At 51.0% G+C, this 15827-nt stretch overlaps 9 protein-coding genes across 9 annotated transcripts; 4 read left to right on the plus strand and 5 right to left on the minus strand.

Annotated features, from left to right (window-relative positions):
* Nucleotides 1-26: 26 nt before the first annotated feature.
* Nucleotides 27-674, minus strand: PHATRDRAFT_43526 (predicted protein; the record flags this gene model as incomplete). The annotated part of the gene is made up of 2 exons (XM_002177953.1): nt 296-674; nt 27-215 (listed from the first exon to the last, which is right to left on the minus strand). Exons 1-2 carry the CDS (start codon nt 596-598, stop codon nt 27-29), a joined length of 492 nt encoding a protein of 163 aa, XP_002177989.1. The 5' UTR covers nt 599-674.
* Nucleotides 675-1356: 682 nt separating this feature from the next.
* PHATRDRAFT_7528 (predicted protein) lies at nt 1357-1692 on the plus strand (the record flags this gene model as incomplete). The annotated part of the gene is made up of 1 exon (XM_002177636.1): nt 1357-1692. A coding segment is annotated over one exon (336 nt), but the record flags the coding sequence as incomplete, so codon positions are not given.
* Nucleotides 1693-2061: 369 nt separating this feature from the next.
* PHATRDRAFT_43528 (predicted protein) lies at nt 2062-3346 on the minus strand (the record flags this gene model as incomplete). Its single annotated transcript, XM_002177954.1, has 2 exons — nt 2216-3346; nt 2062-2187 (listed from the first exon to the last, which is right to left on the minus strand). Exons 1-2 carry the CDS (start codon nt 3221-3223, stop codon nt 2062-2064), a joined length of 1134 nt encoding a protein of 377 aa, XP_002177990.1. The 5' UTR covers nt 3224-3346.
* Nucleotides 3347-3711: 365 nt separating this feature from the next.
* On the plus strand, nt 3712-4210 carry PHATRDRAFT_9983 (predicted protein; the record flags this gene model as incomplete). Its single annotated transcript, XM_002177637.1, has 2 exons — nt 3712-3950; nt 4078-4210. 2 exons carry the CDS (start codon nt 3712-3714, stop codon nt 4208-4210), a joined length of 372 nt encoding a protein of 123 aa, XP_002177673.1.
* A 211-nt stretch (nt 4211-4421) lies between these two features.
* Nucleotides 4422-5435, minus strand: PHATRDRAFT_43529 (predicted protein; the record flags this gene model as incomplete). Its single annotated transcript, XM_002177955.1, has 2 exons — nt 4422-4941; nt 5092-5435. 2 exons carry the CDS (start codon nt 5433-5435, stop codon nt 4593-4595), a joined length of 693 nt encoding a protein of 230 aa, XP_002177991.1. The 3' UTR covers nt 4422-4592.
* Nucleotides 5436-6054: 619 nt separating this feature from the next.
* PHATRDRAFT_43530 (predicted protein) lies at nt 6055-7284 on the minus strand (the record flags this gene model as incomplete). Its single annotated transcript, XM_002177956.1, has 2 exons — nt 6055-6481; nt 6641-7284. The coding sequence occupies 2 exons, from the start codon at nt 7282-7284 to the stop codon at nt 6055-6057; spliced, it is 1071 nt and encodes a 356-aa protein (XP_002177992.1).
* A 396-nt stretch (nt 7285-7680) lies between these two features.
* PHATRDRAFT_43531 (predicted protein) lies at nt 7681-9901 on the minus strand. The gene has a single exon (XM_002177957.1). It carries the CDS (start codon nt 9718-9720, stop codon nt 7780-7782), a length of 1941 nt encoding a protein of 646 aa, XP_002177993.1. The 5' UTR covers nt 9721-9901; the 3' UTR covers nt 7681-7779.
* Nucleotides 9902-10329: 428 nt separating this feature from the next.
* PHATRDRAFT_43532 (predicted protein) lies at nt 10330-12776 on the plus strand. Its single transcript, XM_002177638.1, has one exon. It carries the CDS (start codon nt 10409-10411, stop codon nt 12731-12733), a length of 2325 nt encoding a protein of 774 aa, XP_002177674.1. The 5' UTR covers nt 10330-10408; the 3' UTR covers nt 12734-12776.
* A 1464-nt stretch (nt 12777-14240) lies between these two features.
* On the plus strand, nt 14241-15776 carry PHATRDRAFT_32758 (predicted protein; the record flags this gene model as incomplete). The annotated part of the gene is made up of 3 exons (XM_002177639.1): nt 14241-14471; nt 14529-14927; nt 14955-15776. 3 exons carry the CDS (start codon nt 14241-14243, stop codon nt 15774-15776), a joined length of 1452 nt encoding a protein of 483 aa, XP_002177675.1.
* Between the last annotated feature and the right edge of the window lie 51 nt (nt 15777-15827).

Genomic DNA, 15827 nt, shown 5'->3' on the forward strand with positions numbered 1-15827 from the left:
GCAAGAGTGGACAAAATTGCCTCTCTCTATAAAAGGAAATCTGGTTTACTCAGATCAACTGTATCCGGTAGCGAGGTCGAAACCTCCGAAAACGAGCCGGTGCCTTTAACACCAATAGCACTTCCTAGCCAACCCGGTCCAAATACAAGGTTCATGCTTAGAAAGAAAACAATTGCTGTCGCCAGTATGTACGTAAACACATTTATCCCAAGAAGCTGAAAATTTTGATGCAGTAAATGAGCTTCACATTTGAGAACATTGACGCCAAAATGCATTTTACATCGTATCAACATACCTGCTTCAATACGTTCCATTCCGATGGTTGCCCATCTTCAATTTCATCCAATACTTGTTTAGGTAGATCTTCACCGATTACTCCCTCAACTAAGACCGCATCATTTTCGTTGTCAGGTGTCAGTTCAGACCTGTTATCTTCCACCATCGACAACTTTGGCCGTTGTTGGAGGAGCCTGTCGAGTTGTATGCTGCGAGCCTCGAGCTTCAATGGTCGGGGAAGGGTAATGAGAATCGGAAACGACGAAGCCAGGCCAATCAACCCGATCAACGACAAGCACTTTCCTTTCAGGCATACAGTCATATCCGAGATTCCAAATAGGTGCTTTGATAATTTACTTCACATCAGAGGCATGGTAATCCGTCAATCTAACAGTAACTTGCTTTTCGTTCATGGTCGTAACAAAAATCCATCGAAGAAACCCCAAAACAATCAATTTACAGTGAGGACACGCTGATGCTGTGACACACTGTATGCTGTGACAGACATTCTACACTTATCCAAAAGCTGTCCATTTGAATCCATTTACTGTCAGGTCTTCCAAATCCGTCCTCTCCTCTTCCCATGGTTTTGCTTGGATTTACGTCTGACAATCGACCATGTGACCGGTATGATCCACGTGTTTGGATTTCGATTGGGTTTTGCAATCCTCACTTTTTCCTGGCATGTTTTCAGCAACAATCGCGTTACGAAAACCAGTACGCCGAAAGGTCACCACCTTCATCCAAACAGCCATGAAGATCTTCGTATTGCTATTTTCACTAGTTTCCCTAGTAGCCATCAGCCTCGCGGAAGAAGCCGTGGCAGAAAACGATGGTTTATATGATTCCACGACACGGGATAGCGCGAACCAAATCGAAGGATCTGCGGCCAATGTTTCCCGAGTGGAGGCCAATAGCGAACACGTACCCACCACTGCGACTCCGGGAGGAGAGTCAGCCCCAACGCAAACAGGCCCACTTGCCAATCTGCTTGGATCGACGCTTTTGTCGCTAGAAATGTTGGACGAATCACACGCACAGATTGTGCAGAATTATACCACAGATGCTTTACGTGGAAAGAAAGTGATTGGCTTGTATTTCAGCGCCGATTGGTGCGGTCCTTGTCGACAATTTACTCCCGAACTCGCATCCTTCTATAAAAAGATGAACTCACGACGTGGAAAGCAAGATGAGTTTGAAATTGTGTGGGTTTCGAGATGCCGAGATGTGGACAGCTATGGCCAATACTTCACCCAGATGCCTTGGATTGCCATGCCACCAGAAGAAGCCATGGGAGAGCGTGGCCAGATGCTAAGCAACAAATACAAAGTCAAGGGAATCCCGTCGCTTGTTCTTTTAGACGACCTTGGTAATGTCATTACAACAGATGCGCGGAACAAGATCCCACAGGACAAGGCCGGAATTGGCTTTCCTTGGAGGAATCCACTCGTATCTCTTTACATGACTGTTTTACCCCGTAGTTTGCGCATGATGATGAAGTCTCAATTGACTTCAGTGAAAGATATGCTATTAACGAAGGCGAAGAGCGTGGTTGGCTTAAAGCGAGCGTCCGTGGCTTGACTACTGTTTAAAGAACAACTTTCCTCTATCCATCCTCGGCATCTGATCCAGTAATGCCAAGCTGTTCGTAGATCTGTCCGATTTTGTCGTACTGGTCAACAATAGACAAAAGTGAATTCTTTCGATCATCTAGGTTGTCTTCCAAAAATAAAGGATCACCTCTCGAAGGAAGGACAACCTCGAATCGGTCGATGTATTGGCTGATTAAGGATCGGGCCGATTCCACTTGTCTATTGATTCCGGCACGGTTTGTCGTGATATATCCACGACAATCCAGAGCTGGGCCAGCTCCGCCGATGCCCCAATTCTCTTCTGCGCGTGTGTCTTCCACTGGTAAGGTAAAGCCTGAACAGCACACCTTTGTTTCCGGGAAGACGTAGGAGACACTCCCGAATGAGTGTCCTGGTGTAAAGATGGCAAGAATACGGCTTCCCTCTTCCTTTATTCGAATTGAATCCAGCGAGTATTCGTCGTCTACCTCCATTTCGTCATCGGGTGGTGTCTGTCCACTCAGCACCTCTTGAGCAACGTCGTGGTCCCATTCCAAGCGGGTCAGTGGCCGTCCAGACTCCACAAACGTCACATTTCCCGGATGCGTTTTTTCGTCCAAAGCAAACGGGCCGTACCCGTCCAAACACTGCGTTACCGCAGCTCGACAATCGCGCGGAGTATCCAGACGGTAGGATACAATTTCCACGCCAGAAAAGGTCTGCGCCCACAGATCCAGATCGGCTCGACGGGTCGAGTAGATTGTAACGGCTTCGTCGTAGTGTATGGCATTGCGACTGGTGACGAGTATCACTTTCAGCTTGGAATTGACTCCCATGTAGGCCTTCATGCGGGTGACCAGCTGACGCGAAAAGGGAGGGACGTCCACCATGGCAAATGTCAAACACTCTTCTTTGAAGGTCTGCTCATCGTCACCAACGTTTTGGGCTTTTGGTGGTGACAAAGAAACGAGATACCGGACTGGCTCAAACGATCCCATCACGGTGGCTGATGTCACCAGCTGCGCTACTCCAGGAAGATCCTTGACTGGCACTACTTCCGTCACGAAGCGGTCTTTCTGACTCGCTTCGATTTCGTCACTGACCGAGATACCCGTAGAGGGTATTTGTATATTTCCAAGGTCGTCTTCCATTCCTGAACTTCTCGGAGACTTTTCGTTCTCTGCTCCTTGCAATTTCCCACCTCCGTCCCAGTCAATGGATAATTCCTTGTCGGCGCTGTCCTTTTGTACGGCTACAACCGCTACTTTCCGTTGTCGAGGGAGTAAACATCGTGATCGATGCATTGTTCGGACGGTAAACGATTGTACCAGCGTAACGAGGGCCATTGCCAGGAGAACTCCAGTTGGGAACGACATTGTGGCTAGCAAGACGAATGCACGTGTCAACAAGAAAAACCAGATGGGGGGAGGGCCAAGTGGGGAGACTCTGGAGGAGAAGAAAGTTGTGTGCCACTCACAGTCAACTGCACTCGGCTGTTGGGACGGGTTGACAAGTGATTTAAATTCGCCAAGGACTTTTTCGGATGATTTTTGTCTTTCGTTTTCTTGGCCGCGAAGCGAACGTTAGTCACGGTCATTCCCGTGAGGATCGAAATCGCAGTCGGATAAATTCGTGACCCAAAACAGGTTATGTTGTTGGGTTGCAATCCATCCAAACAAAAGCACCGAGAGAAAACGGCAGACGAGGATTAGTGGGAAGAAATCGTTGTGGCCTCGAGGCAAAAAGTCCAATCCTATACGCCCCCACGCCCCCAATATCGGTAGACGGCGTCTCGGTGTGGTGGAGCAACACAATTTCCTCCGGTCCGTTCGATCCAGTCCCTTACTACTACTGCGCTTGAAACATGTCCGAAAAAGCCTTTCCCCTTGCGGATGCGGAATTGACCATTGCCTTGTTGGATCTGATCCAGCAGGCTACCAACTACAAGCAGACCAAGAAGGGTGCCAACGAAGCAACGAAAACGTTGAATCGCGGTATCAGTGAACTGATCATCATGTCGGCGGACGCCGAACCTATTGAGATTCTCTTGCATTTGCCGTTGTTGTGTGAAGATAAGAACGTGCCGTACGTCTTCGTACCGAGGTATGTACACACCTGCCGAGAGACAGAGAGATTCCCCGAATTACTTCTGCGTTTCGGTCACTCACACACGTGTATATATATATATGTATATATTACTGGTTCGCTTGGTACGTTTGGCACCGTACAGTAAAATTGCGTTGGGTCGTGCGTGTGGTGTTTCCCGTCCGGTCATTGCGTGTTCCATAACGACGAACGAGACTTCGCAGCTCAAGACGACCATTGAAGGTATGAAGATCAAGATTGAGCAGCTGCTCATTTAAAAGTAATGGAGGGAGCGTGGTCGCTCGTGTGGGATGGGAGGAGAGAGAATTGGCGTGACGGACGCTTTTTCGGGGAACTACTGGCCTTATATTTACTTCTGTGGGTGAGGCAGTGCGCTGATGATCCGATGGTCGGGTTGATGAATCTCAGTGATCACTTTGGTAAAACGCCGGCATGGAGATACTCGGACGGCTTTATCACGGACGTGAGGGAGGAGACGTAAAACTATATATATACGCAAACGAATCGTAACTTTTTGTGCTTTTTCTGTACGGACCAGTGTTTGTGGATTGGATGGAGTAAACCGCTTGTGACGAGACGGGCGTACCACCACGACGATAACCTGTACGGTAGTGGACGTGCCCGCAATCTTCGTATCGTTTACAGGAAATCGTCGTCACTATCCTCGTCTCCCCATTGCAGTTTGGGTTCGTCAAAGGACAATTCCCGCCCGGGATTGCTGTCGTTGGAGTATATGGAAAGGGGCGATCCTTGGCTCACGGTCGTCCCTTGCCATTCGGGAGGCAAATCCACCACGACGCCCGTTGCCACGTCGCGTTCCAATTGTTGCGCCTTGGTGGGAGTCCACAATGCCGTGGATTGGGCGTGGGTGGCCTCCGTCTCGTTGCATCCACCGCTCACGGGTCGTGCGAGACCACCCGTCGTCGTGACCGAAGGTTCCAAGGAAGTGACCAGATCTTGAGGGTCGTACTTGTGCAACGCAACCCGCCTACGCTCCCGACAATGAGCAACAACAACTGTCGTGTGAGTGTACGCAATGAACGGCAACTGTCAGCAATTCCAAGCTCTACGCGCCATTCCAGTGCACTCTAGAGGCTGCACTGCGTCTTATTCACGAAGCCAACAAATTACCACGTACCACGCTCGTACCAATCCTTGCCAACGTTTGTTCGGCACGTCCCGGTGGACATCCGGCGTCGACGGCGTGTCCATCGAACGGGGTCGACGTTGTTCCACCGGAACCTGACGACGGTACGCATCGTACCCGGCCGTATTTTTCCCCTTGGCAATCATTTTCTGCCGTTGTGCCACGCGAGTGTGGGCGGAATTGGGTGGATCCAGTACCGGTGGAACGACCGGGGGACTCGCGGCGGCGCACGGTTTGTGCCGTTTGGTCCGGGGGAGAACGTCCGTGCGGGCGCTGCCGCCGTCGCGGCGTTTGCTCGGTTGCGACGAAACGTGATTGACACCAACCGTGTTCATGAATGATGGAAAAGAAAAAAGAATGAAACACTCACAAGGTAGCAATCTACAACCAACGGCAAGGTCGCACTGGAACGTGACGAGTGTGTCAACGGAATTGTCTGTGTTGATAACGAACGACGGGGTCGAGTCGGGTCGTGTGCAACCGCGCAACAACATCGGAGCGGGTCCGGCGTCAAACCGCGCCATTTTTTTCGGCGCGTACGGGTTCCGGTCCACGTACCCAGGCACAGTGACCTACCCTAAAAACGACAGGCGCTCGCTACCTCCAGCCACTCTACAAACTAGAAAAGGGACTGTATCCGAGCCAAACGAGATGCTTTGTCTAGCTACACCAAAGGGGGCACTTCTTTCATCACCCGCAGCGTAAGGAAGTAAGCGTTGTTGGTTGGCTGGGCAATGATCATCTCGGCAAAGTCCAGCGGTTCCCTAAACGTAAAGCCCCCTAGAGGCTGTTCCTTTCCAAATTGGCCGAATCCCGTTCACAGATCACGGTCACCCAAGGCTAGAATACTACACTTGAATAAACTACTAATCGGTGGATTTTGCGAGCGAAACGGGACACGGGGCCTTGTCTCGCCTCCCACTGCTGCCGTCGCGAAAAACTCTCTTTTTTTTTTTACCCCGCCAAAGACGAACGGAAATTCTCGCTCCACTGGCGATCCAGCAAATCTTGTTTGGTAAGATACCCGTCGTTGGTCTGATCGAGTCGTTCAAAAAACTGGCAAACCTGGTCAACGTCTGCTTTCTCCACCTTTTGGAGAGCCACCAGCATGTAAATCATAAATTCGGCGCGATCCACGCGTCCGTCCTGGTCGGCGTCCATCGTTTCGAGATCGCACAATGTTAACGATCGGGACAAGAATTCGTGTTCCGTTTGCCGCTGTTTCCGTTCCATGTAGGCCGAAGCGACCCGGGCCAACAACTCACCCAACACGGCCACGGCGAACGGCAGAAAGAAAATCGCCGCCACCCGCATGGCGGGGGTGTGCGGGGTCACGTCGCCAAAGCCGACCGTCGTACCGGAAATGACGACCCAATAAAGGCTGTCCGTGGAATGGAAATATGTATGGCAAGACAAAGGGTGAGCTAGCGTACTTTTTCAACAGAAGATGCTCTGCTTGGGCCACCAACTTGGTACCAACCTATCAATGAGTGGCCATTTCTCGACGTAACCAACGAGGAAGGCTAAAAGCACAACTAACGAAACAATCGGAGCTTCCAGGACCACAATCGACCATATATCTTGCATCAAGCTCTTCACTTCTACCACGTCATCACTACTGCTGGAGCCATTGTCTCCGTTGGACTCTGCTACATTTTTCTTCGCCCCTTGATCTTGTGCCAACGCGTCCAAAACCTTTTTGTTCAGCTTGCGCCGTCGTGTTTCTACCACACGGTTGTGACCTTCGACTACGGCATCACCCAAAATTCCCAAGAAGAGGCCCAAAATTACGATCCCGTAAAGCGACAAAAATATAGTGAACACTCGTCCGGATCGATCGGTGGGATGCAGGTCTCCGTATCCGATGGTAGTGAACACCACTGTCGCAAAGTACAAAGAATCGATGATTGGCCATTTGTAGAGAATGAAAGAAAGAGCGAAGACCGCAATCGCATAGTAGACAATGGCGTGGTACAGGCACAAGCGCAAGGCACTCCAGGAATGCGAAAAATCTTCATACTCCCGAGTCAGGCTGTGGTCACGTGAGGAAGACGCATGTAGACCGGGATGCTCCTCGTCGTTGGACGGAATCTCGTCGTATTGTCCTTCGGAATCGCGGAACAAGGATCGAAAGCGAAGCGATGTCACGTGGGTAAGGCTGAAAAAGGCGTTGATGATGTGCATGATGCGCGAGTCGACACCACAGAGTGGCTACACAGGCTCCCTTGAAATGGTAGTTCCTAGCAGGATAGGACGAAACCGTCAATCTCCGAACTTCCAGCAGCTCGTTCTCCAGTGCCCAGTTGCTAGCAGAAAATATCATAGGAACGAAACTCGTTTCGGAAAGCATTTTTCTACCATCAAAAAAGTTCTGGGATTGCGTATCTAACTGTGAGAAGTTTACATATTATTGTTGATGTCACCGTAAACGAAGCAATTCGTGGTGTGTCCTTTCTGTGTCACCATTGGAAATTCGCTCTGGCTCCCTCTCTTTCTCAGGAGAGATTAACTCGAAACCGAAGGCGGACTATCTTTCACTGGAACACTAAGTGACGCTGCCAGGAATGGAGTCGTCGCAGCTAGAAAATCGACGAAATATAAGCGTAAAAAAGTCCTAAAATATTGGATTGCCGTCCTCAGGTCGCCGTTCTTTATCGTGGCACTGGCCCGTTTAGTCTACTATGAACTGTAACCAAAGCGAGGTGTCGATCCCATGCCTCTGTTTGTAGTACCAACACCGCCCATCATGTTGGCGTATTGCCATCGCTGCCGTCGTTCTTCCGATGCTGGGTCGTGACCAACACGCTGGTAGAAGCGTTCCTGGATCAAATCCCGGCTGGAAAATTGGGGTGTGCCGCTGTCGTACGTGCTAGAACCCGGCGACGACAGAAGGGATCCCCGGGAAGATTCGGTGGCAAAATACCGTGTCATTTCCAACCTTTCTGCCATGGAAACGTCCCGACAGGATGTAAACGTCCAAACTTCAACGTTGGCCACTTCGAACAATTGCGTCCGATCACGGTGCGATCCACATAAGCTCGGACTGGCGAACGTATTACACGGACTCGTTGTACCACGCAGCAAGTCTTCCTCCAAGGCAATGGCGAAACCATTGTTTTTGCGGGGACTGACGCTATCGTCGTCCGAAAGATCACTGCACATGCTGGTGGGGGCGTGTCGTTCGTCGCCGCCGAGAGCGAGGGAATCGTGTTTACATGCTTGGATATATTCGTCGCTGCCTTCGTAGGCGTATACGTCAATCGTCGATTCGAGCTGGGCCTGGTCATAAAGCGAGACGCACGGCGTTCGTCGAGAATGGCGCATTTTCCACACAAACGAAGGGGCGTTTCCGTAGTAGGAACGGTGCGTTTGCCAAGGACTCGAAGTGAACGATCCAAAGACCTCACCTCGCGGCGTTTCAATGGCTAGAATTGTATAGGAAGATGCCCGACAGTACGTCTTCAAAGTAGACAAGGCAGCTCCATCGCGGACTAAGGAAAACTTGAGCCAGAAGTTTGTGTCTTGCAGGTTTTGTGGCAAAAATGTCATGAGCGAATCCATAAGAGGTGGAGACAGGACCTGCGGATGGGCCGACACATCTTCCGCCGAGGTACCGAGAATCAAAAAATTATTCTTCTGGTCGTCATTGTCTTCAAAATCGTCCTCGGCCAGAACGCTCTCCGAGAAATCAAAGCCAAAGTCTTTGGCGTACTCATCGTCAAGCACTCTCCACGTATTGTAGTGTTGTACGTGCTCCGTTTCATCCCACGATGAGCATTCCGACAAATCGTCTTTATCCGGTTTGCGAACTTCTTGATCCGACGGTATAGACGATACATCATCAACGCCACCCTCGCCCCGTTTTTCTTCTCGATCACGTTCCAGATCTTCTTTTCGTAGTGTTTGAATAAGCTCGTCCAGCTTGGGTGGAGGATGAAAGGTCAACGCACTCTTGTGCGTCATCTTCGAGGAAGAGTCGCCTTCTTGGCCAGGCTTCCGGAGAGCCCGAGTCGACGGACGGTGGGCGTTGCCCACGGTATCGTTGCCGTCGAGACGGCGTGTGCTTTGCTCCAGGTGCTCGTCTTGATCGGAATCGGACGATCCGTCGTACTCGATTTCTTCGTCGTCCGTGCCACTGTGATCACGTTCCAGATCTTCTTTTCGTTGAGGATGGATAAGTTGATCCAGTTTGGGTGGCGGAGGAAAGGTCAAGGCGCCTTTCCGCGCCAGGGCCACGGGAGAAACACCGTATTGGTGTGCCTTCCAGAGTCCCAAGGTTGACGGACGTCGGGCTTTGGGAGGAACGGCTCCACTCGAGCTCGAGCAGGTAGGCACCAAACTTCCTTTCGGAGGAAGGGGCGGTAGTGGTACAGAAAACAGTATATCGTCGTTGAGAACGAGTTCCGCGTGAGCATCGTGGTTCCCGTTGAGAGGCTTGGTGTGCGGATCCGGATGGTCATCGAGGAGCAAGCCTCGGAGAAAGAATTCTTCTTCCGGACTGAAACTAGCCTTGCGGTGGTGCGAGGAGGTACGCGTCCGTGTTTGCGAGCTGGCAGTGGTGCCCGCCATCAAGTCGTCCGTAGCCATTCGTTTGGGAGGAAGAGGATGGGTACCGTTCATGAGACTGGCTGCTACAACTACGTCCGAGTCGTTCGTAACAAGAGAGAAGCGCGATGGATGGATAAATGGAGGTATGGCAACGTTCGTCGCTGGTAGTGGCGGTTGCGAAACGGAAAAGGTGTCCTTCAAGGCTGATCGCGTTGTCGTTTTTATACGCTCGAGTGAGACGATCCTGTCAAGGTACCAAACAGACTTGTGAGAATGTCAGGGGTTCGGTATTTTTGATTCGTGGGAAAAATACGCTTCACAGGGAGTGTGTGAGAAACACAGACAGTCCGAGGGAACGTGATGACTTCGTGACGATGGTTTGGGAACCCCCCTCCTGGCCGGCCGATTCGTTGGATTCCCAAACGAAACGGCACGAGATGCGTTTCCGAACGCCGGTGTCGAATCTGATAGGAAAGAGAACCCGGATCAGACTTTCCAAGTTCGCTTGTCCGAACGTGTCAGCACTCACGTCCCTACGGGACCCGTTGTCATTGCCACTGTCGTTCCCAAAGTGAACAAAACCCGTGATATCGCTCGCGACCCCTATATTCGGCACGGGACGGCTTTCATCGTTTTCGTCCGCCCAACTCCGTTCGGCGATCGACACGTTAATGCACGGCACTCTACGAGACCTTGTTTTCCATTGTGTCTTCTTCTTCTTGCATTCCAACCATTGTTGGTGGCTGTCCTTGATCGTAGTATGAAATGCGTACCATTCCGGCCGTTGCTGAGACTGTTGCTGGTGGCGTCCACCAGAGTCGTCGTCGTCGACGCCGTTGACGCGAGTTTCGATCAGCCCTTTGCGTCGGCCGCCATTCCACACGTTCCCTGCGTTACCCTTTACCATCGTAACGGCCGTCAGGGTTGCGGAACCGCGGATCACGACCTTCAAACCGGTACATTGCGCTATTTCCAGTCCGGATCGTCCGCACCAAACGTTCAGGAGGAATACGTGGCGGTAGTGGAAGATTATGTCTTGACCAGCACGACACTGCAGACGCTGATGACTGCGTACCGCGCCAACGGACTGCTGCAGGGTATTCTGGTAGTCAATTCCACCAGTATTGACGAGAACGATAATTCCTTTCGGTCACCCGATTCGCAATACCCACAGGGCTACGGTACTCCGTCGGCGGGACTCAACTACGGCAATACACAGTATGCCTGGAACGCACGGGGGGAAGACTTGTTGGGGCTCGACTTGTACGGTATACCCATGGTCTACGTCGCCGACGCGGATCTGTCCGTTGCGATTGTCGCGAAAGCGAAAGATCCGAGTGCGCACGATAGTTCCATCGTTGCCGCGTTCAACTACTACATGGGACCGGATAACGTTACCAGTGTGGAGTGTTTACGGTGGAAGGATACCAAGACGAACCGTTGGAACCCCAAGTGTTTGCCCTTGGGGGGCACCAGTGTCTGGGCGACGGCTGGTTCGCCACCACCTTCCGATAACACCAACAATCGACCCGTTGTACTGGTCGGCGCGGGAATGGATAGTACCACGTTGTTTCACGAAACGACGCCCGCCGCCAACGCCGCCGCTGCCAACATCGTGGTCATGCTGCTCGCTGCCAAGTTACTGGGGGAGAACGTGGATGATGCCGCGTTGGATGCGCTACCGAATCGCATCGGATTCGCACTCTTTGAAGGCGAAACGTACGGATTTATGGGTTCGCGCAACTTTCTGCGCGACGTGGCCTATCCCGGCTTCCAGTGCAACGATGCCATCGTTCCGTCCGTTTCGAAGAACGCGAACGGACACGACTATGCCTGTCTTTCTCCACTTCGACCCAGTCTCAAATTTACCGGCATTTCATCAATCGCCGGTATGATTGCCGTCGATCAAGTGGCGTACGCCGTGGGACAGGGTCTCTTGTACACACACGCCGATCAGAACCAAGACACCTACGGAGCCTTTCTCGCCAACGTGCTCAAGGCCTGTAGCACCAGTGCCGTGACGGTCGCTCCCACTTCGGCGACGGCAAGCAACGGTAACTACCCGTACCCACCGTCTCCTCTGACGTCGCTACTCAGTCTCTCTCAAGGAGCAGTGGGTGGAGCGGTCTTGTCCGGCTACGACTACGCTTTCACCAATGCGGCCCCCTACCATTCCGTACTGGATGATGCCCGCCTACACGCTCCCGACTACCAAAGCATTGCGGGCGCGGCTACCATTGTCGCCCGATCCGCGTTGGCGGCGGCCTACGACGACGGCACGTACAATTCCGCGGCGGCCGCCACGTATGCTGCCAATATCATTCCGGAACTGGAATCGACCGACGAAACTCTCGTCACTTTGGCGGATTGCGTATTCTACAATAGCGGGTGTCGGACCTTTCGGGAATACGCACAAACGGAATTTAGCAACGAAAAATCCCGGACGGGCTTGGATTTGCGTGCGCCGACGACGACCGCATCCGGTACGACTCCCAACTACTACGTCGGAGTGTACAACGACGCTAACGGTCAACCCTTTGTGCGGGTCGGAGATCGAACTTACGGTGCCTACAACGGCAAAGAGTACGGTAACGGCGGTTCCGACGCTTTTGGGATTCTACCGCGTGAAAAGGCTCGCGCCATTCGTGGTCTCTTGAACGATTACCTAGGACGGGGTAGCGTGAGCGAGAGCAGCGGGGAAACTGTCCAGGTACAAAAGTGCACAAAACTTGCGGACTGTGCCAGTGTAAAGTACTGTTCCACCAATTCGGATAGTGCCATATGCACCGCTGGGGGCGTGTGCGTGTGCCTGCGTGCGCACTATCACGTAGCCATGGACGAAGCACTGTTAGCCGCCGAGAATGAATTCCCGGGACGTTTTGTGGTAGACGAAACGAACGATCAGGGTGTGAGTCCTATGTACACGGAACCCTACTGGTCCAATAGTGTGGGAGTCAAAGTGTACCGGGATGTGGGGCAACTGCCAGGTCTGGTAACCTTGGTTTTAGGTATTGGGATGGCGGTACTATCCTTTTTTGCGGCCTTTGTTCTCAAAGTGGGTCTCAAAAAAGAAAAGCTTTACTAACTGTAAGTGAATTCTCATACGTCTAGACAATTCTTTTTGTTACAATTTCATTCTATTTATCACTCTATGTGCTTCCGAGACGGTATTGGAGATTTGTTGCAATGCTCTGTCCATCATTGAGGTCATCGGGCGGATCAGGTCTCAGCTTTCGCGTTGGAAGCATCCGCGAAAACGCAGCTTTTTACTCGGCCGCCTCCGGATTGCGCAAATGACTTTTGCGTTTCCGACTCGTCCTTGGGATGTTTGGAGACGGAAATCTTACGGTCGTAGTTGATGACTGTCTCCATCCCCATGATTTCAATTCGGCACACAAAGTTTTGTGGCATAGTCGGATGTCGATATCGACTAAAAATGTCTTGCAAGACAGGTGAAACGCATGTTTCCAAGTCCATCCCCATGATGGAACTATTGCAAACACCCACGTAATGATAGCGTCGACAGCAGTACGCATTGTCGATTGTGTCCGGCATGGGATGCCGAACAAGCATAAATTGACTTACCACAACTTGTTCTTTATCTACGGACGGACCAGGATGCTTAGCCGCTGTTGGAGAGGTTTCGATGGAGGAACCAACGAAGTACAAGTACCAAAACTGGCTTTGCATATCCAGAAAATGTGATTCTGAAATACGAATAGTATTTATGCCTCGCTTAGGACGAGGTGGGCGTTTCAAGAAAGATAATGTGGGCATGTACAGAGTTGCCGATATCCGCTTTGTGCGCTGGAGATCTGAGGGGACAGGAAAGGATGATCGCGCGTGGCCCTTGAGCACGCGACCACAGAACATAGTTTGAATGGTTAACTCGCTCATCTGCTTCTTTCTTTTACTTGATGATGATAAAAATCTTGGATGAAGGACAATTTCTGTGGAGTTGTCGACCAGCACGAGGACGAGCACACTGTACGGAGCCATTCGGTAAATACCGATGGCGAGAACCTTGCAAAACGTGTCATCCACCAAATAAGGAACCGTTGCCACCATGCGCGAATGGCGCGCCAGTCAGCACTTTAATTATAAAAGACCGAATACCAAATGTCGTAGAGTGAAATCAGTCTGTGCATCCCCCGCTTCACCTAACTGCCAAGCAATTCCCGTGCACATACGAAAACTGCAACAATTTGCTCCATTATTTTCGCTTCATCTGTAAGTTCTTTCGTCAAGTTTGGGTTGCCATCATGGAGGATCTTTTTAACATCCTATCATCTTCGGCCCGCATCGACAAATCAAAGAGGAAGAAGAAGAATGATCAGGTTTTGCGGCAGGACACGCCAAGCACAAACAAAGATCAAAGCATTAGCGTTGAGCACAATGGGTACGAGAGTGAATATCGAGAAAGTGATCATGTCCAAAAATCGCGCGACAAGACAGGCAAACGAGATTCTAGCGAACAGAAGCTGGAACAAATCCAGAGGGAAAAGGTTTTGGCCTTTCGAAGGTCCATGAATATTCGGCTCTGTAACAAGCACGATCCCCACATCTCTGACCCGATTTCGTCGTTTCGAGAAATGTCATTTCCTTCTTGGTGGAAAAACGAGGAATCCAGCTTTTTAGGCGTTAATAAGGCTATTCAGCGCAATATTGAAAACGGGCGCTGGAAAGAGCCGAAGCCTATACAGATGCAAGCTATTCCTACTTTGCTGGAGCGGCGTGATTTCATTGGATCGGCGCCGACCGGTTCGGGAAAGTCGGGTGCCTTTATCATTCCGTCCCTCTTTCTAAGCAGCGCTCCGCATCACGTGTATTACGACAACATTAGTAGTCCAATGAACGGAAAATACAAAACAATCAAAAAGAAATTGAAGTCATCTCGAGAAGGTGAGATTCGGGGGTTGATCTTGGCCCCGTCCTTGGAATTGGCAGCTCAATTGCATCGCGAAATCGAGCGCCTTGGTATTGGCAAACCCGGTGGATTGTCGTCTCTTCTACTGTCTAGGTCAAACGCGTCCCAAGTTATTGGAGGTAGTGCCGGGGGAAAGAGTGGACTCGATATGCTCGTCTCTACTCCATTGCGGCTCGTCGATGCGATAGAAAAGGGCTTGCGGCTAAATTCAGTACGAATAGTGGTACTTGACGAAGCGGATCGTCTCCTCGACGCTACTGATGGGAAAAGAGCCCGAAAGCCAAAGGGGGAGGCAGGAACGGAGTCGATTGTAGAAGACGAAGAGGAGGAGGAAGAAGAAGAAGATGACAGTGTGCATGGTGCTTCTGGCTCCATGCAGAGTCAATCTTTTCTTGCACAAATGGACATTGTACTGAGTGAAGTGCCATCAACGGCAACGCGTGCTCTATTCTCGGCTACCGTCACGCCGACTGTACGCTTCTTGGCTGAATCTATTCTGCGAAACCCTTTAGACGTCACAATTGCCAACTCAGGCTCCGTTGGTGGTGCAAATACAGATATCGAGCAAGAGTTAATGTTTGTTGGAAAGGAACAGGGCAAACTCCTTGCTATACGGCAACTGGTCCAGCGAGGACAGCTCCATCCTCCTGCCATAATATTTTTGGAGAGTAAAAATCGAGCGCAAGCGCTATTTGGAGAACTTTTGTATGATGGTATTCATGTGGACGTTATCCATGCGGGTCGCTCCAAATCTGCCAGGGAAAATGCGGTTGCCAAGTTTCGTCGAGGTGATACTTGGGTTTTGATCTGTACCGATCTCGTCGCTCGTGGTGTGGACTTCAGAGCCGTGAATATGGTCATCAATTATGATTTACCCTCATCAGGTATCGACTATGTACATCGTATTGGTCGAACAGGGCGCGCCGGTCGCAAAGGAAAAGCCATTACCTTCTTTACAGAGGGGGACTTTGAGAACTTGCGAACTATTGCCAATATTATCAAGCAGAGCGGCTGTAACGTAGAGGACTGGATGCTGAATCTACCAAGAAAGAGCAACAAAAAGAACGCGAATTCCGTGGTTCGACGACGGGAACGAATCAGCACGACACCCGAGTATGACCGCCAAAAAAAACGCCGACGACAACAGGCCATAGAACACAACAAAAAGAAGTTGAAAATGTCAACTACTTCGCAAGAATAGACTTGTAGCATAAGACGCAGAATTAATGGTAAGACATCGCTGATGGCCTCA

Source organism: Phaeodactylum tricornutum, chromosome 2 (genome assembly GCF_000150955.2).
Source record: "Phaeodactylum tricornutum CCAP 1055/1 chromosome 2, whole genome shotgun sequence".
NCBI classification, from domain to species: Eukaryota; Bacillariophyta; class Bacillariophyceae; order Surirellales; family Neidiaceae; genus Phaeodactylum; species Phaeodactylum tricornutum.

Coding starts and splice junctions, on each gene's coding strand:
- PHATRDRAFT_43531 (XM_002177957.1), bottom strand. CDS start 9,720: ATGAACGGTACCCATCCTCTTCCTCCCAAACGAATGGCTACGGACGAC.
- PHATRDRAFT_43532 (XM_002177638.1), top strand. CDS start 10,409: ATGAAATGCGTACCATTCCGGCCGTTGCTGAGACTGTTGCTGGTGGCG.